The sequence below is a fragment of the Megalobrama amblycephala genome, linkage group LG24, assembly GCF_018812025.1.
Source record: "Megalobrama amblycephala isolate DHTTF-2021 linkage group LG24, ASM1881202v1, whole genome shotgun sequence".
Classification (NCBI taxonomy): Eukaryota; Metazoa; Chordata; class Actinopteri; order Cypriniformes; family Xenocyprididae; genus Megalobrama; species Megalobrama amblycephala.
This window is the reverse complement of record NC_063067.1, coordinates 27,439,425-27,459,514: the sequence shown is the minus strand read 5'-3', so window position 1 is coordinate 27,459,514 and position 20,090 is coordinate 27,439,425. Positions and strand designations below refer to the sequence as shown.

The following is a 20,090-nucleotide window of genomic DNA, read 5'->3' as shown; positions in this document are numbered from 1 at the left end:
ACTGTGATGAAATCTCTTCACCTAAATTTATCTCCTCCCTCATCTTCCTTGTTTCCTGTCCCTTTTCCCATATCATTTATATTAATGCCATAACACAGATTTATTATTGTACTCATTTAATAAATAGCTCTTTGTATGAAAACATTTGTCCACTCAGAAACAGCTTCATTGGCCAAGGCCCTGACACATGGTGGCCCTATTTTTTTTTTTTGCCAAGTCACCACCCATATCACCTGACTCATCTGTCACAAGCCTTGTCTTTCAATGGTCTATTAATAAACTAATGGTCTCATAGGAGGCTTTACACCCTACTGTGATATTGCTGGTGGAGCCATTATTGCATTCTATGTGCTTTTCTGTGTATAGGAAGCTTCGTTTCTGCCAGCTTTATTTAAAAGTGTTAAATTACACATGAAGAGAAAAATCTTTTCAAAGTCACTTTTATCCAAAGTGACTTCCATTGCATTCATCTACTCACAGTACATTTGTCAGTTAAAGGATTAGTTCACATTAGAATGAAAATGACCCAAAGCTTTACTCACCCTAAAGCCATACAAGGTGTATATGACTTTATTCTTTCTGATGAACTCAATTAGAGTAATTAATAAATATACTGACACGTCCAAGCTTTATAATGGCAGTGAACGGGACCAACAAGTATGAAGCTGAAGAAAGTGCATCCATCCATCATAAACGTACTCCACATGGCTCCGGGGGGTTAATAAAGGCCTTTTGAAGTGAAGCTATGTGTAAGTGTAAGACAAATATCCCTATTTAACACGTTATAAAGTAAAATATATCACCTTCCGTATTCAGCTTACAAAGAAAGCGTATAACGTCTCTTGCGGTTCAAAACGCTTATGCTACACAGCAAAATCTCCAGAGTTAAATCAACTCTGCTCAGAGTACATATGGTCCCTCTCTAAATAGTGTTAAAATAACACTGAAGCAGAGTTAAAGTTAATGAGATAATTAAGCAAATAATTATGTGATGATTGTGCATTAGTGATGAACACCTGCTGTTAACAAGCAGAATCACTGAAGAAAAGAGAAACACAAGAACTACAACTGACTTCAGTCACAGCCTTATTAATTGCTTAATTATCTCATTAACTTTAACTCTTGCTTCAGTGTTACTTAAACACTATTTAGAGAGGGACCATATGTACTCTGAGCAGAGTTGATTTAGCTCTGTAGATTTTACTGTGTACATCCTACGCCTTCCATATTCGACTTAAACTGACACAATGTCAGTTACACTTTCTTCGTAAGTTGAATACGGAAGGTGGTCTGGCAGAAGGTATATGGCATTAAATATGGATATTTTTCTTACACAAACGCATCACTTCGCTTCAGAAGGCCTTCTAATACCCCCGGAGCCGTGTGGAGTACGTTAATGATGGTTGGATGCACCTTCTTGAGTTTCATACTCGTTGATCCCATTCACTGCCACCATAAAGCCTGGATGAGTCAGCATATTTATTAATATAACTCCAATTGTGTTCATCAGAACCAAGAAAGTCATATACACCTAGGATGGCTTGAGGGTGAGTAAAGCTTGGGGTAATTTCATTTTAAAGTGAACTAATCCTTTAATGTTTTCCTTGGGATTCAAACCCATGACATTGTGGTGGTAGTGCAGCGCTTTACCAGTTAAGCTACTGCAGCCAAAAACTATTTCTTAACATGATTTATAATAAAAAAAAATGTTCATATATCTGTTTTTTCAGTTACATTATTAATTTTACTACATTTTTACTAATGTTGTGTTTCTTATTGATGCTTTTCCAGGTCGTAATGAGTTGATAGCAAGGTACATAAAGCTGAGAACAGGGAAAACCCGCACAAGGAAACAGGTAATGTGATAGTTTTCTAGTATCGCTTGTTTGAATGGGTACAACAGTCAAGTCAGGTTATGACCATATTCTGCTTTAATTACCTCATTCAAGAGACCTGTAATTGATTCAGTCATTAATTCAGTCTTCTTATTTTTTTGGCTTGTTCATGAACTTGATTACAGTAGCTATGCTAGACCATGTATTTCTGTTATCTCTGTTCTGATTAAACTACAGTGTCTCCTTGCACCTTGTTTGTGTATTATAATACTTAAATTTGAGATTTTCTGCATTAAAAAGTAATTTTTTGTAAGTATTTTTGTTTAACTGATTGAAATAACAGTGAACTCTATACTGACACCTATTGGTGTGGATGATGCAATGCACAAAAGCAAACATTTTCAGTTCTCTGTATCATTGTGAGATTTTTCTCATCACACTGTTCACAGGTGTGTTTGTCAACATGATTAATGTATTATTGTTGTTATTATTATTGATATTTATGTTATTTATGTCAACATGTCATCTGCACTTAGAGGAAACAACCCTTATGTAAAATAAAACAGTTTTTCTAGGCAAATTATATGACTCATGTGAGTTAACTTGAAACATATTAGGCAAAATACTATTTAAGCATACAACTGGAAAAACTACATAGTGCAACTTTAATACCACACTATGAATAGAAACTCACTGTAACAAATGCCAGATCGGTGTGATAAACAGAGTAGGCTATTTGCCTATATCTAAAGCCAGGTTCACACTGTACGATTTTGGCTGTCTGAGACAAATTTTGTGAATCCTAAAAGATTCCTCTGATTCTATGCCAAAATTCTTTGATCGCTAGTTTACCAACAGCCGATTAATGACCATTGCAAATTTAGTTTTTAGTTTTTAATTAAACTGTATGAATTAAACAGCTCATAAACATGGGCTACTTTATCACTGTAAAAAAATGATTGGAAAATAATTCCATGTTTAACAAGACATTTCTCCTTAAATAGAACCTTTTTGGCATAAAGTGTTATACATTGCTGTTATAAAAAAAAACGTACAGTCTTAAGTTTCATTGGTATAGTCTAAAGTTAGTTGTTTTGACAGATTTGTTGTTAAGATATATGTTTGCTGGATGATATCAAATGTCTGTGGCCCTGTTTTGCCTCAGGTGTCTAGTCACATACAGGTGTTAGCCAGGAAGAAAATGCGGGAATATCAAGCAGGCATTAAGGTATGGCTGTGGCGCCACCTGGTGGCTTGTTTTACTCACTCTCTGTTCAATGACCCTCTTCTCTTTTCCTTTTTCTCTACCTTCCTTTCTCCCTCCTCTGACTTCCTTCCTGCAGGTGTCTAGCCATCTGCAGGTTCTTGCGCGGAGAAAATCTCGCGAGATTCAGTCTAAGCTGAAGGTATGCGCCTCACTGCAGTCTGCTCTGCTCTGCTCTGACCTGTGCTGCTAACTGTGTTCAGAATGCCTTGGCTTTTCCTTAAGTCACCAACCCTTCCTGTCTGTAACACGTCCTGATTGTTATAATGACTTGTGATGTTTAGCATTCAGGTAATCTTTGCTGTGCACAGGCATTTATTGAAACGAATACATTGTGATGGAATTGAGCAGCATGCTTGCAAAGCAATGGCGCCCTCTGGTGGCTGTCTGAATATTGCATCACTTTCTAGTTGCGTTGCTATGTATCAGAACCTGATTTCACCAAGTGCAACTGGATCAGCATCTTTCTTGATCCTGGAACAACATTCCAATCAACCAATCAGATTAGAGGGACAAGTTTACAGTTTATGTTTAGGCTTACAATCAGGGTTAGGTGCTTCTACATCAGTGTTACATCATTTCCCTCTGATAGGGATCATTTATGGGTAGGGTTAGGTTTAGGGGGAGGGATGGGGATAGTACTAAATTTTCGAACAGGAATGTTGTTTCAGGATCAACAAAATATGTTTACCCAGGATTGTGTCTAACTTGGCAAAATCAGGACGTGCTGCTATGCAGGCAATGCCTGATTGAACTAAGAATTTATTTTTTTATTTTTTGCTCCCACTCTAACTTATCTTGACCTCCATAACCCAAACCTCTACTCATCTCTACGTTTCTTCTGTGATTTAAATGTATACTCAGTTTCAGGGCTTACATTTACTGAAGCATTGTACTATCCCAGTTTAAATTTGGTGTAGTAGCACTACTTGTTTTGTTTTGATTAATCACTTCTGCTTGTATAATTCTCATTTGTAAGTCAATTTGCATAAAAAAACAGACTAAAAATCAACCAAGTCAACCAAAAAAACTAAATCAGCATAGACCAGCAAACCACCTTAGGCTGGTTGTTGTCTTGTTTAATTCTGCTTTTTTTCGCCCCACCAACACCAACGCCCCACTTTTGCCATTGATTGATTGATTGATTGATTGATTGATTGATTGATTGGATGATTGTCCAATGTAATTTCCAGCAGAAATACTTTATTATTCATTCATTCATTCATTCATTCATTCATCTATCTATTCTATAATGTCCAAAACATTTTTTCAGCAGAAATCCTTTTTGTTGACACTTTTCGTAATGTACAGTAACATTGTTCTATAAACATCTTTATTTAATATGTGAGCAATATCACACTCGTAGACATGCGAATTGGCTGTATATCAGCACAGCTGTGATTCGAGTGCTGTAGGTATGCTGATATACAGCCAAATGTATATCAGCCGCATGGCTACGAGTGTGATATTGCATTTATACAACAGTTCGACGGCACGAGTATGTAAATAAATAAGAAATAACAACGGAGTTTCTTTAAAAACTCTCTTTTGTGAGGAACTACTTCCTTCCACCACAGTTTCAAATCTCAAGTTGACAGTTTAACAGTTGAGCCCAAGCCTCCGTTACTAATTATAAAACTTCACTTTAGAACTAGTAACGAAGGAACGTTGAGTCGCTTCATTGAAGCTTATTGTATTTTGTAGATTATTATGGTATTATTTGAGAGATTGATCGACTAAACAAATGTATTACCTGCATCTGAAAGCATTCATTCTTCAGGTCGATGTCCATAATGTTATATCCATTATAAGAATCCGTTTGAATGTCTGCTGAGGAAAGCCATATCTCTGTCTTTGTCCTTTTAAAAATTAAGGGGATTTCCCACAGTGCTAAAACAACTTCCTTGTTCTGACTCACTCATAAAGACAGTCTTTGCCACCATTTAATGGTGTAATATGTAACTTTCTCTGATACTATTGACAGACCCTTTCTCAATACCAAATATAGCATATTATTTATATAAAATATTTATTGAACAACAATATTTAAAGGTCTAGTGTGTACTATTTATGAGGATCTATTGACAGAAATGCAATTTAATATACATAACTATGTTTTTATAGTTCACACATAACTATGAACCATTATGTTTTTATTACCTTAGAATGAGTCATTTCTATCTTATACACCACGGGTCGCCTTACATGTTAAAGGGTTAGTTCACCCAAAAATGAAAATAATGTCGATTTATTAATCACCCTTGTGTCATTCCACATCTTCAAGACCTTCATTCATCATCGGAACACAAATTAAGATATTTTTGATTAAATCCGATGGCTCAGCGATGCCTGCATTCAAAGCAATGACATTTCCTCTCTCAAGATCAATAAAAGTACTAAAAACATATTTAAAACAGTTCATGTGAGTACAGTGGTTCTACCTTAATATTATAAAGTGACGAGAATACTTTTTGTGCGGCAAAAAAAACAAAAAACAATATAGTATATTTTTAACAATATAGTGATGGGCCGATTTCAAAAGACTGCTTCGGAGCTTTACGAATTAAATCAGTGACTTGGATCTACTATCAAATGGCTAAACTGCTGAAATCACGTGACTTTGGCACTACGAGTCACTGATTTGATTTGTAAAGCTCCAAAGCAGTGTTTTGAAATCGGCCCATCACTATATTTTTGAAAAGTCGTTATTTTGGGGGGGTTTTTTGGTGCACAAAAAGTATTCTCGTCGCTTTATAATATTAAGGTAGACCCACTGAACTCACATGAACAGTTTTAAGTATGTTTTAGTACCTTTATGGATCTTTAGAGAGGAAATGTCATTGCTGTGAATGCAGGCCTCACTGAGCCATCGGATTTAATCAATATCTTAATTTGTGTTCCGAAGATGAATGAAGGCCTTACGGGTGTAGAACGACATGAGGATGAGTAATAAATGACATTATTTTCATTTTTGGGTGAACTAACCTTTTAAGTCGACATTTTGCGCGGACATGTTTCTACAGTAGCCCTAAATAGACAAACTGCTCTACAGAGTTTCATCAGTATGTTGTTGTACATTTTCTTCGTTGGTGTTTAAGAGGTAGCTTGCATAATCACTACGTTGAATGTGCATGAAGAAGAAGAAGAAGTAGTAATCATCGTCTGGTTTATTAGAAGCAGAGACCGTTCTTTGTTAGAAGAAGAAACCTCATTGCTCGACTGGCTACTCTCTTCTATCTCAGACGACGACATCTTTGTCCTGTGTCGGCCACCATAGCTTCTCTATGTGCCTCGAAAGGGAGGGGTGAGCAGTTGACTGAGCCGTTGGTTGCAATTCACAACCTCACTGCTAGATACCACTAAAATTTACACACTGCACCTAAACACAAGTAAACAATAAACACAATCAAATAAATAAAAAATACAAGCAAACAATTAAGTCAAACATACAAAAGCAGCACTCTAGTAAGTAATTTAATTTAAATATAGCCTAAATAAAGTTATGAAACTTACTTTTCCCTTTAATCACTATCTACATAAGAGCCAGCGGCAAATACTCGAATGACTGACTGAGATGAAGCTGTTCTCTGCGGTTACATGAGCACTGAACGGCTGCTGATGGCCTGGAGCTCACATTTGTGAAAGTGTCAAAACAAATTATAAAATCGGCACTATGTTTATATATGAGTCACATATTTGAGGTCTAAAAAACTACATTCTCACCTAAAACTAAAACTAAATTCGTGACATAACAACTGTAGTATTTATAAAAAATATGGTAGATTTGCTCGACCGCCATTACAGTCGCTGCAAGTGGAGTGATACAAACTGTGAAACGGTTCCAGTGCTGATACTGGGGGAATATCGCATGGCTCTCAGCCAATCAGATTCGAGAACCAGAAAGAACTGTTGTATAAATGAATATATATATATATATATATATATATATATATATATATATATATATATATACACACACACACACAAAAGCATATTCAGATTTTTTGCATGGTAAATAATTTGGCTTTTTTCAGCCTGAGTCTGGTAAGATAGGAAGTAAACACATGACCTCCTTAAAGATGTGAAATGGAGAACTGTGATTGTTCTTTAAGGAAGTCACTTTGTTCCAACAGTGGGTGAAAAGGGCAATGAATGGAGTAGTTGAAGAGCACTATTCTGCGGTATCTGAACATACAGTGTCAGAAGAGAAAGCACAGGCCTCTCGGCATACCTGAGTCATTTGATCAGTGTGTCATCTGATCTATTTGTCTCAGCAGTGATTTTTAACAGTTTCTCTTCCTTTCAATTTTAGGCCATGAACTTGGTAAGTGAAATGTTTTGTAGTCTGCTTTGCCTGCAGAGCTTTATCACCTGCAGATGCTCAGCTTTCACTGATTTGAGCTTCAGTTTGTGCAGTTCAGTGCTTTGGCTGCCAATGTCACCCGTCTCACAGTTTGGATGAATTTAGCAACCACTATTGCTGTTTTCCATTTTATTTTTGGCTTAAATATTTGTTTTTTAATTGCTGAAAACTTGTGTCATTACTTGTGAGGTTTTATTATATCAATGATATTTTTTGTTAGTCTCTTCTATGTAAAAATGTGTATAAAACTCAGACATGGACTTAACTCTTAAAAGGTTAGTTCACCCAAAAATGAAAATTCTGTCATTAATTACTCACCCTCATGCTGTTCCACACCCATAAGACCTTTGTTCATCTTCATGAAGCTTCGAAGCTTTACGAATCTTTTGTTTCGAATCAGTGGTTCAGAGTGTGTATCAAACTGGCAAAGTCACAACCCCAAGTGGTGAACCATTGAAATTTCGAAACACTTATGACATAACAAATCCTCATTTAATGAAATCACGTGACTTTGGCAGTTTGATGCTCACCCTGAACCACTGATTCTAAACAAAAGATTCATAAAGCTTCGAAGTTTAATGAAGCAGTGTTTTGAAATCACCACAAAAAGTATTCTCGTCGCTTTATAACATTAAGGTTGAACCACTGTATTCACATGAACTGTTTTAAATATGTCTTTAGTAGCTTTCTGGGCATTGAAAGTGTTCATTATTTTGCTGGCAATTGGAGGCCTCACTGAGCCATCGAATTTTATCAAAAATATCTATTTCCGAAGATGAACAAAGGTCTTACGGGAGTGGAACGAGGGTGAGTAATTAATGACAGAATTTTCATTTTTGAGTAAATTAACCCTTTAAAGATATTTAAAAGAAAATGGGGGGAAAAAGAAAATGCTGTTTTATGGTTTACATGGCATCTTTGATGATGTAAAAACACTTTATCTGGTTTATTTATCACTTTATTCCCTAGTTGGGACAGATTTCTGTCTCCTTCATTCTGTCTATTCCTTTGTCTTCTTTTTCTTGACTGAATGTTTAAGCTGTTCAAATGCTCTGCGTATGTAATAATGCATTTTGTTTTGGTGGCTGGATTCGAAATGCAAGCACAATATCATGCATCACACGTGCCCTTAGAAGCATGATTTTTGCATGTTTGTCTAAACCATTTATATCTTGCACTAAAATTACAATTCAAAGGTTTAAAGTTGGGAAGATTTTTTGTATTTTTATTTTTGAAAAAAGTCTCTTTTGCTCACCAAGGCTGCATTATTTAGTCCAAAAAATACAGTAAAAACAGTAATATTGTGAAATATTATTACATTTTAAAATAACAGTTTTCTATTGTAATATATTTTAAAATGTAATCAAACCTGAATTTTCAGCATCATTACTCCAGTTTTCAGTGTCACATGATCCTTCAGAAATCATTCTAATGATGATTTGCTGCTCGAGATATTTATTATTATTATTATTATTATTATTATTATCAGTGTTGAAAACAGTTGTGCTGCTTAATATTTTTGTGGAAACAAGTCCAAAAGAACAACATTTATATGAAATAGAAATCTTTTGCAACATTATAAAAGTCTTTACTTTCACTTTTGATCAATTTAATGCATCCTTGCTGAATAAAAGTATTAATTAATTAAAAAAAAAAAACAATCTTACTGGCCCCAAACCTTTTGAGTGATAGTTTACATATCCTTGAAGTCTATTTTTTTTTTTTTTCTAAAGATTGCATATTGTCATATACTAAAGTAAGCTATTATTAATATTTAGTATTACTAAAACACATTATTATTATTATTATTATTATTATTATTATTATAATACATTTTGTAACTTGAAAATGTCTTCAAATACATTTCAAATTAACTTTCATTAAGAACTATAACTATAATACTGTTACAGAATGCAGATTAGTTAGAAATTATTTACTAGATATGTCATATGTTAGAATGCTACTATAATATAATATAATATATATAATATAATATAATATAATATAATATAATATAATATAATATAATATAATATAATAGACAGAGTAATAATTTTAGTAATATTTGTGGCTGTGTCTGAGAATAATTTATAACTATTAAAGAAATTCCAATTGTAAAATGCATCTTAGAAGTGGTATTATGACGTTTCTTTCAATCCTTTTCCCAGTAAACTGCTCCTAATGAGCCCTTGTTGCATCTTTCTCAGGATCAGGCTTCCAAAGACAAAGCCCTGCAGAACATGGCTGCTCTGTCCTCCGCTCAGATCGTTTCTGCCAGTGTGATGAAGAGTCAGTTGCCTCCTCTTCCTCAGCATCCCTACCCCCCTCCAGCCAGGGTTAGTTAAGAATCCAAGCACCAGTCAGTCACCCTCGATTCTCTAACTTAACCCACAAACTTCCATTGTTCTCTGTTTTGTTGTTTAGTTTTGGCCTGGCCCCATCCCAGGACAGCCTGGACCATCTCAGGAGTGAGTATTTCTATGAGACTGACATCTGATCTAATCACAGTGTTGTTGTGAGAACTTTCTGATCTTTCTCTGTGTTTTTCTAGCATCAAGCCCTTTGCACCGAGTCCGTACTCCAGCCTTCAGCCTCCACTGCCTCCGCCCATATCGAGTAAGAGCAGAGCTGGGATTATATCTGAACTCAGACTGACCCCGCGGCCTAAACCAGCATGTTTCTCAATAGGTTACGAGCAGTTGCCCACCCCCCTTCCCCCGACCACCACTGCCATGCCTGTGTGGCAGGACCGGACCATCGCCTCCGGTAAACTCCGCATGCTGGAGTACTCTGCCTTCATGGAGGTCCAGAGAGACCCTGACACTGTGAGTGAGCATTTTACAAAGAATATTAGATATTAGAATATATGCCGTTCCCATGTAGCGTCAATACCAAGACACAGCAAAAATTCCAAATGGGAACATAATTATTAAAATTAAAAACCATCAAATGTGAAGTGTCGCATAAGGAATCTCTGGGAAGCTTTTCATTGTAAATTATATAAGATAATTTGACGATATCTTGTCCTTTTTATAGTTAAGGGATTTTCTGTGCCCTGACACTGACAGCGCTAGTGTTCACAACAGTATCAGTCCTTTCAAAATAAAAGTCTGATTGACTCAGTCAAACAGTCTTTGCCACCATGACTTTTCTTAGTCTGTTTTTAGTTGATCTCCATGAGATGACACATTCTGTTGCTGTTCACGGTCAGAAACTATTTTTTACTTCATGAAAGTTGCATCGATATATACATATATTTGCTTAAATATTTGTATATATAGAATAACTGTTTTATAAAAGCGACAAACCTCGTGAAGCCATGGTTTACAGTGAATTTATAACAGCTAAGGGGGTTTTAGACACTCCGCGTTGTGAATAACACCGCCCCTTAGCTGTTATAAATTTACTGTAAACCATGGCTTCTTGGGGCATATTGCTTTATTTAACAGTATTTTATTGTAGAATTACACAAAATTTAAGGTTGAAAATCTATTGCAGTTTTTCTCCGTATATAGTCAGGGAACTTACAGTAAATTACAATCATTTTTTACAGTGTACTATTATAGTATTTATTAATATTTTGATTTTTAAAAAAATATTTTAAGTTTAATTTTAATTTGTTTTAGTATATTTTTTTGCTTTTGTCATTTTGATTTTTTTTTTTTTTTTTTATGATCAATCAGTTTAAAATATAAATACAAAATCTGTCCTAATTTAAAGAAAAGAAGTTGGCAAAAAGATTTAATCCAATATTTGGTGATAAAATAGCATAACGAGATTTATGAGCTATTATTTTTGTAGGCTAGTAATTTTTGAGAACACCACAAGTGTGACTTTGTGCCATTTTGTACAAAATAAAAGCATTTCAAAACTAATTTCCTTCACATTAAAGCACACTAGTGTGATAAACAGTGCAGTTTCTTTCATATTTTATATAATATGTACAAAATTATCCACAAATAATGTTTTTTTCACTCAAAAACGGAGGCATGTAAGCTCAGATAAATAAGGCCTATGATCGATCAGTTCTAAAAAGAAATATAAAACCTGTCCTAATCAAAAGAAAACAAGTTGACAAAAAGATTGAATCCAATATTTGGTGATGATGTAGCATAATGAGAGATTTATAAGCAATTTCCGGTCATTTTTATCTGGGAACATCATAAGTGTTAAAAATTACAAAAAGTATTTTGGAAAGTTGATAGACACTGGGTGAGTAAAGTCAGTGAATTTTAGTCCAATGCAATAACATTAACTAGCATTTTCGGGTACGGGAAAATCCTCTCCGGGTCAAAATGACCCGAACACAACATAAGTGTTAGGTTTTTGTATCTTATATTTATATTTTATTTAATTTCAATAATTTTCAATAACACCGTTAGGGGCCGTTCACACTGAACGTGATTTTTCATCCCACTGCACTGCTTTTCCATTGTTTTTCAATGAAAACACGCTAGACGGACGTCTTTAACAATCGCACTCAAGTCTTTTGCAGCATCTCGCGCATGACATGAAGTTCTAAAAAATGCACCGCTCCAGTTAAAAGAAGTTCAATTCTTAAAAAATGCCTTAGACCTTGTGCTTTTTTCCATTCCACTGCCCTGCGTCTAACAGCAAAAACGCATTCTGTGTGAACCGGCCCTTACAAAAGACTAAAACATACATAATGTGTTTGAGGAATGGCGATGTTCCATACGTTTGTTTCAAAGCGCATTAAATGATTCTTCTTCACCTGTTAATCCACAGTACAGCAAGCACCTGTTTGTCCACATCGCCCAGACAAACCCCTCATACACAGACCCTCTCCTGGAGGCCGTGGACATCCGTCAGATCTACGACAAGTTTCCAGAGAAGAAGGGAGGGCTGAAGGAGCTGTATGAGAAAGGCCCTCAGAACGCCTTCTTTCTAGTCAAGTTCTGGGTGAGATTTTCTGTTAATCCGTACTTTCAAAATTGACAATATTGAAAATACTGAAAAGTGTACAGTATGTTATGCGTTTGTAACTTATAATTTTAAATATTAACCCATATATCAGTATGTTTACATCAGTCCCAACAGATCTATTGTCCTGCAGAATTTAGTTCCAAAAACTATCAAACAAACCTAAACTACTGTTCAGGGTCACTTGTAAATGACATGCAACTGGTCTATGTCACACATTCATCTCTCTGTATAGCTGAGATAATAAAATAACTGATTTTTTATGTAATCTGTTTCAGGCTGATCTGAACAGTAGTAACGTTCAGGATGGCGCAGGCTCGTTCTATGGGGTCAGCAGTCAGTACAGCAGCGCTGAAAACATGACCATTACTGTGTCCACTAAAGTCTGTTCTTTTGGGAAGCAGGTGGTAGAGAAAGTTGAGGTGAGTTCACCATTTATTCATAATTAGGCAGCCGTGGTTTTGTCATATACTGTAGATGGTCAGTACTGACAATAGTGGTTTCAAAGAAAAATCAGCATCGATAGTTTGACTTTTTGACCCCTAGACAGAGTATGCTCGTGTGGAGGGCGGGAGGTACGTTTATCGGATCCATCGCTCACCCATGTGTGAATACATGATCAACTTCATCCATAAACTCAAGCACCTGCCAGAGAAATATATGATGAACAGTGTCCTGGAGAACTTCACTATACTGCAGGTAAGCAAATGTGAAAACATTTTAAAAAGAATTTAAAGGTACAGATTTCCTCTAGTGGTTAAAAAACAAAACTGCTTGCATTTTGCAGATGAACATTGTTTTAGTTGTGCTTCGGCTCTGTGCGACTGTGTGGATGAATATGATTATCCTGCTGCTCATAAAACATTCACTATGGCTTTACCCCAAGCCAATGTTGATTCTTGTTTTATTACGATCTCTGTCACGTTCTCTTTTTGCCAGCAGACTCTCCTCTGTCTGGTGTTTGTTTAAAACAGGTGATTCCCTGGATGTTGGAGATTTAGCTGCTCCATGTCAACCTTTCTCGCTCATTGTGACAACTAACCTATGCCACTCCTATGCCACTCCTATCCCACTTGGTCTAAAATATAAACACTTATAACGGGCTTACCATAATGAATCAGGGTAAGACAAAAATAAGCAACAAAAATTGAGTGTCTGATTGGAGCACATTTGGCTTTCGAGGGAGTTGGATGGTCTCAGCAATGCATTTGCAGTATAAAGCTCTGTTCTGATTCTCTCTCTTGAGGGATGATGGACGTGGTGAGGGATCTCTGACTCTTTTCCTGAGGGATGAGAGTCAAGTGTCTGCACCTCCCGGTCCAGGCCCCGTGTCTGCTGAAGTTGCACGGTGGCTTTGATTGTGGGATCACAGGTGGGTAGGGTTGAGGCCTTATGTTAAAAAAAGGAATCTGCCTCCTCTGCATTACAACGGCCAGTGCTCGGCCGTTCAGTGGACAGGTAAGACATAACGCGATATACGTTGTGCAGCACGTAGAGTTTTCTTTTTGTATTAGATTCTCCAGGTTAGGAGTGAGGGCCAACCCCCTTTATGTTTTGTGTTCGGGTAGTTAGTGTAGCTAGGTAGGGCATGTGAAACGCTGAAGATCTTTTATTTAATTACCTTTGTTTTGTTTTGTTAGTTGGATTAGAGGTTTAATACACGAGTTAGACAACATCTGGAGTCGTAATGAGGAAAAAAAGGAAAACCTTTCTTCTTGATGTTCTGATCTCACACTCTGGCCTCTCCGGACTGCCGGTGATGCGGTCATAGAGAAGTTATGGAGGAGAAGTCTCAGTCAGCAGCTTTCAGGAGATATATCCCTCTCTGGGGGTTTGTGAGGGTTGTAGGAGTAATATTTGCCGGAGAGGGAGGAAACGTATTTCTCTCTTACTCTAGGCTTTCTCCCCTGCCAGCTTACTCTGATGTTGGGGTCTGCCTTTATGGACCTGCAGGAGTTTTCTAATGGAGCAGTTAAAGAGGTGGATCACCCTCACCTTCTCTAGGTTTCTGGGTATGGAGTTTAGGGCAGACACAGATTATGTCTGCTCGCTTCTCTAGGAGGACTCTGCTTAATGCTTACATCCTGCTTTTGTAGGTGGCTTAGGCACAGAGTAAGAGTGTGAAGTCATGATGAGATAATGCAATCTGCTATCTTATCTGGTCCAGAGCAATGCTGTTGTCAGCATGCTCCTCTGGGGCTTAGGTCCAGAGAATGGACTAATGATAAGTGAGAGTTTGAAGTCATGACCCCCTGAGAACCGGGTACAAGTTCAGGTAATGCTAGTGTCAGTTCAGAGTTGGTTCAACCGATGAGCCTTCTAAGAACCGGTTTGCCTTTCCACGGGCTAGAGAGCCAGCACAGAGCCAGGATTTACATCACAAATACGTCTCATATTTCACAGCAAAGCTAGCACTCAGCGCCAAACACAAACACACCAGGCTTGTTCGAGATGCATCGGCTCCCCCAAAGCGATCGACGCATGACATTAAAGCACCGTGAGAACGATCCAAAAGCACAAGGAGTCGTATGCTTTACAAACACACCCGTGGTCCTGCGGCACACCAATGTCACCCGCTGAATCGGTCCGCGCTGCTCCGATGCATCTCGAACAAGCCTTCTATTAACAATCACGAATGTTTCCTACGTTGATGCTCATGGCTTTGGAACCTGTATCCATTTGTATATAGACAGAGATTACAATCGAGCTGCTATTAGCTCGATTAGCTGCTATTTCAAAAATGGCGGTCTCAAGTTTTTTGTTGGTCACGGTAACCCCGCCCCCAGCCCCTGACGCAAGCAGTTCTTACTTCTAGCCCAGCAATGCTTTGGTGCTACTTAAAACCACTTTTCCTGGTTTGGAGCTGGTGCTTTGTGTGTCGAAAGACAAAGAACTGTTTGAAACTAGGCTTGGCTCCGAACCAGCACTCAAACTGCCTTGGTGGAAAAGGGGTAATGATGAGATGAGGTGATCCTCATTCTTATCTGGTCCAGAATAGAGGTCTTCACAGGTCCAATTGGATCCAAAAACCCAAGGTCACAATTGAGTTCGGTATTAGTGGCCTTGGGTCTCGGGTAATTTAAAATAAATGTGCTTTTTCCAAATGGACCCGAGAAGACCCTGATTCTTTTAAACTATGTCGGGCATTTAGCAAAATTTTATTATTTAAAACAATTCTGTGACAACGTTATCTCACTTTTTCTAAGTTCTTTCTGAATCCGCACTCATACGTGCAATGGATTATACACTTTTGCTCCCGCATTTAGACTCAGTTGCTCAGTTACATTTTTGCCCAATTTCACTTTAATCATCTTATGGTCAGGTAAATAACATTACACCAAAAGTTATAGGACGTAATGAGGTTACATTGATGAGTGATTGACATTTCAGCACTTCAGCACTTACTTGCGCGTTCATGTCAAGTGCATTTTTGAGAAACGCACATAGAAAATGAACAAAAGTGTTGTAACCTCGCACATAGAAATCCATCTTATAGCTATGAGATCCATCAGGAAAAACCACTCTCTTCATTACGCTGCGTGTTTATGCAGGGCTTTTCTTTTTTGTGTGCAGAAAATCAGTCAGCAGGACACCGGGATTTTTAATGCCGTCGGGTCGGTCTTGGGTCTATTTTTATCGTGTCTGTCTCTGGTCAGGTTTTTCTTTTTAAAAAATTATTTATGCACGTCAGGTTCGGGTAAGAAGTGACTCCAGTCGATTCAGGTCGGGTACAGATTTTAGGACCTGAGAAGACCTCTAGTCCAGAGTAATGCTGTTGTTCAGCATGCTCCTCTGACATAAGGTCTGCTGAGGGCTGCTGAAGCTGTTGGTCACGATGAGATGATGCGACCCGTTCAATTTTATCAGGGCCCTCTCCCTGGGGTTGTTAGGCAGAACGAGGTGCGTTTCCTAACTGTTCACAAGGAGTAATGAAATGACACAGCACTTTGGCCAGAGGTTTCCTCCTCCTTGCTAGAACTGTAGGAATGAGCAACCATCAGCTGTCGAGGACCACTTGGAAGAGAGTAGTTGAGAGAAGTGCTACGGTACCCCACTCTCTCAGTAGCCCCCTCCAGTTTACACTGGAGGTAGTACAGTAGTTTGACGGGAATACGTCGGATATGACTAACAGGTAGAGTGTTTGCCTAGGGGTTCGGTGGTGAAAGTCTTTCGGTAATAGGGAACTTCAGATAAAGAAATGGTTGTTATCGGCTTGGGCATCCCTCTTTCTCTGTGGCTCCCTCCAGCTGACGGAGGTACTTGCTTTGTCGACACGCTTCTTTGATGATCAGCGTTGGAAAGCATGAAGGTGTAGAGCTGCCGTAGGTGCTGCATTCTCAATGCTCTTTCGCCAGATCTCCCGAAAGTACTGTTTCTCCTTATTGCTATTTCTCCTTCAGGAGAATTGAGGGTGACAGTTGTGAGAGCACTGCTCTCACCTGAGGTTTCTTCTAGTCCTTAAGGACGGAATACTCAATTATATTCTCCATTTGGTTAGGTTGCCTTTTAGATGAGTAGAGCTTGACAGCTGAGACTTCCACTCTCTCATTTGTCATCCTCCCCAAATAATCATTGGGTAGGTATTGAAGCAGGATTGTGCTCCTTGTGATCCCCATCCCCAGGCTACTCAAAGGTCGGAGCTAGGCTTTGTGGAATGGTTTTTATAGCAGTTAGCGACCCATTCTCTGTTGCCTCTCCAGCTCATTAGTCTGGTTATTTTTGGAAACTGAGGAACTCTTCCTTCGCATGCTCCCTTCAGTACCCTGCTCCCTTAGACTTGTGTTTAGGTCTGGTAGGATTATAAGTAGAGTTGCTGTGAGCAACTCCATATTGCATCTATTGTCTGGTTTGGCTGCTTGATGTAGTGTTATGAACTTAGCTGAGGCCATGTCTATAGTCCCCCTGTTAGCTCTGCTCATGGTGGCTATGGGCTGTCCAGTAGCTGTGGCTCAGATTGGTCTAATGTAACAGTCCCTGTCTCAGAAATGGTTGAGCATGGAAGATTCAGGTTTTTCCTTGCGCCTATAACACTGAGCCTTCTAGGGAGCAAGGCTGTGGTCTGTCTCGGGTTGGGTTTTTCTTTTTAAAAAAATATTTATGCACGTCAGGTTCGGGTAAGAAGTGACTCCAGTCGATTCGGGTACAGATTTTAGGACCTGAGAAGACCTCTAGTCCAGAGTAATGCTGTTGTTCAGCATGCTCCTCTGACGTAAGGTCTGCTGAGGGCTGCTGAAGCTGTTGGTCACAATGAGATGATGCGACCCGTTCACTTTGGCCAGAGGTTTCCTCCTCCTTGCTAGAACTGTAGGAATGAGCAACCATCAGCTGTCGAGGACCACTTGGAAGAGAGTAGTTGAGAGAAGTGCTACGGTACCCCACTCTCTCAGTAGCCCCCTCCAGTTTACACTGGAGGTAGTACAGTAGTTTGATGAGAATATGTCGGTTATGACTAACAGGTAGAGTGTTTCCCTAGGGGTTCGGTGGTGAAAGTCTTTCGGTAATAGGGAACTTCAGATAAAGAAATGGTTGTTATCGGCTTGGGCATCCCTCTTTCTCTGTGGCTTCCTCCAGCCGACGGAGGTACTAGCTTTGTCGACACGCTTCTTTGATGATCAGCGATGGAAAGCATGAAGGTGTAGAGCTGCCGTAGGTGCTGCATTCTCAATGCTCTTTCGCCAGATCTCCCGAAAGTACTATTTCTCCTTATTGCTATTTCTCCTTCAGGAGAATTGAGGGTGACAGTTGTGAGAGCACTGCTCTGACCTGAGGTTTCTTCTAGTCCTTAAGGACGGAATACTCAATTATATGCTCCATTTGGTTAGGTTGCCTTTTAGATGAGTAGAGCTTGACAGCTGAGACTTCCACTCTCTCATTTGTCATCCTCCCCAAATAATCATTGGGTAGGTATTGAAGCAGGATTGTGCTCCTTGTGATCCCCATCCCCAGGCTACTCAAAGGTCGGAGCTAGGCTTTGTGGAATGGTTTTTATAGCAGTTAGCGACCCATTCTCTGTTGCCTCTCCAGCTCATTAGTCTGGTTATTTTTGGAAACTGAGGAACTCTTCCTTCGCATGCTCCCTTCAGTACCCTGCTCCCTTAGACTTGTGTTTAGGTCTGGTAGGATTATATGTAGAGTTGCTGTGAGCAACTCCATATTGTATCTATTGTCTGGTTTGGCTGCTTGATGTAGTGTTATGAACTTAGCTGAGGCCATGTCTATAATCCTGTTAGCTCTGCTCATGGTGGCTATGGGCTGTCCAGTAGCTGTGGCTCAGATTGGTCTAATGCAACAGTCCCTGTCTCAGAAATGGTTGAGCATGGAAGATTCAGGTTTTTCCTTGCGCCTATAACACTGAGCATTCTAGGGAGCAAGGCTGTGGTGTCACAGGATGTGTCCTATTTGGTTGCTGACGCATTTAGGTTACTCAAGGTCGAGGCCCATCGAGTCCTTCAGTGCTTTAGCCTGAGAAGATTGTGCTTGCTGCCCTTCACAGGAAGGCATTGGTCAGCATGGTGTAGTGGATATTAACATCCCCATAGCATCAGCAACTCACACAGTGTTGAATACCCTTGAAAGGGAACATTTTAAGCCTGGTTCAGACTGTCAGTCCAAATCTGATTGGAATCCTATCATATTTAGCAAGTGTGAACAGCAAAAATTCACATGAAATGCGAATCCATTTCAGTCTGACATCTCTAATCGGATTTCTCAAGGTTTCTGTCACTCTCTCATGCCACGTAAAATGTAAACATATCAGACGTTATAGGAAACATGCTGAAAGTTGCTGCAAAAACAAGGTGGTTGTTTTAAAGCGCCAGTCGAGCAGAAAATGACAATATAATGGAGACATGTTTTGAGGCCAGTGGACACGGCAGCATGGAATACAAGCTGCTCAGTCCAGCCTCCTATGATTTTGCTGCTTGCCTCAGAAGATGTAGTAGTCCAGCGTGGTGGCTACATATTGTCATGTTGTAAAGAAGACAACATCTGTATTGCAAACCCCTCCATGTTGCTGCTGTTGTTGTTGTTGTTTTTGGCATATGGGTACAATGCCACATCATTGCCATAGAAACCAATGCAGATATTCCAGAAAATGAAAGAGCACCAGGGGACACACAAATCAGATCTGAACAGTTGTGATTCACAGTGTGGACAGTCAATAATTTAGATCAGATTCCAGTAGGATACACATAATAAGATTTGGACTGACAGTGTGAACACAGCCTTAGGGTTCTGTATGTAACCCCTGTCCCCCTGAGAAGGGAACGAAAATGCTGCATCATGTTGCCATGCTTCTGGTATGTCTGCGCATCTTCCTTCAAGACAATTCAAATCTGATGTCTTGTAATGCAGGCACTCTTTTATACGCTTAGGGGCTCTATGTGACGAACGTCGGTCTTCTGTTGGCCAATAGATTTCACATGTGCTTTCAGACACCGTGGTTCCACGGGACACGTCCCCATAGTGTTAGCAACTGACGCAGCGTGTCATTCCCTCCTCAGGGAACTGGAGTTACCATACATAACCTTAAGACATTTGTGTAACCCTTAAAGGGGTAGGTCCACCCAAAAATGAAAATTATCCCATGATTTACTCACCTTCAAGCCATCCTTGGTGTATATGACTGTCTTCTTTCAGACGAACACAATCAGAGATATATTTTTTGAAAGTCATGAAAGTCATCATT

The 20,090-nt window shown here is 38.9% G+C and overlaps 1 protein-coding gene across 8 annotated transcripts in view; it reads left to right on the top strand.

The window, feature by feature from the left end:
* tead3a (TEA domain family member 3 a) overlaps positions 1-20,090 on the top strand; it is a 53,331-nt gene that overhangs the window by 32,239 nt on the left and 1,002 nt on the right. Inside the window, exons 3-13 of one of the 8 annotated variants that reach the window (XM_048177861.1) lie at positions 1,792-1,856; positions 3,001-3,063; positions 3,179-3,241; positions 7,412-7,423; positions 9,670-9,798; positions 9,887-9,930; positions 10,014-10,078; positions 10,151-10,287; positions 12,209-12,382; positions 12,682-12,825; positions 12,950-13,102. In XM_048177861.1, coding sequence (XP_048033818.1) covers positions 1,792-1,856; positions 3,001-3,063; positions 3,179-3,241; positions 7,412-7,423; positions 9,670-9,798; positions 9,887-9,930; positions 10,014-10,078; positions 10,151-10,287; positions 12,209-12,382; positions 12,682-12,825; positions 12,950-13,102 — 1,049 coding nt within the window. Of the gene's footprint in view, positions 1-1,791; positions 1,857-3,000; positions 3,064-3,178; positions 3,242-7,411; positions 7,424-9,669; positions 9,799-9,886; positions 9,931-10,013; positions 10,288-12,208; positions 12,383-12,681; positions 12,826-12,949; positions 13,103-20,090 lie in introns of all 8 variants that reach the window. The other 7 variants (XM_048177857.1, XM_048177864.1, XM_048177859.1 and 4 more) reach the window with 7 other exon arrangements.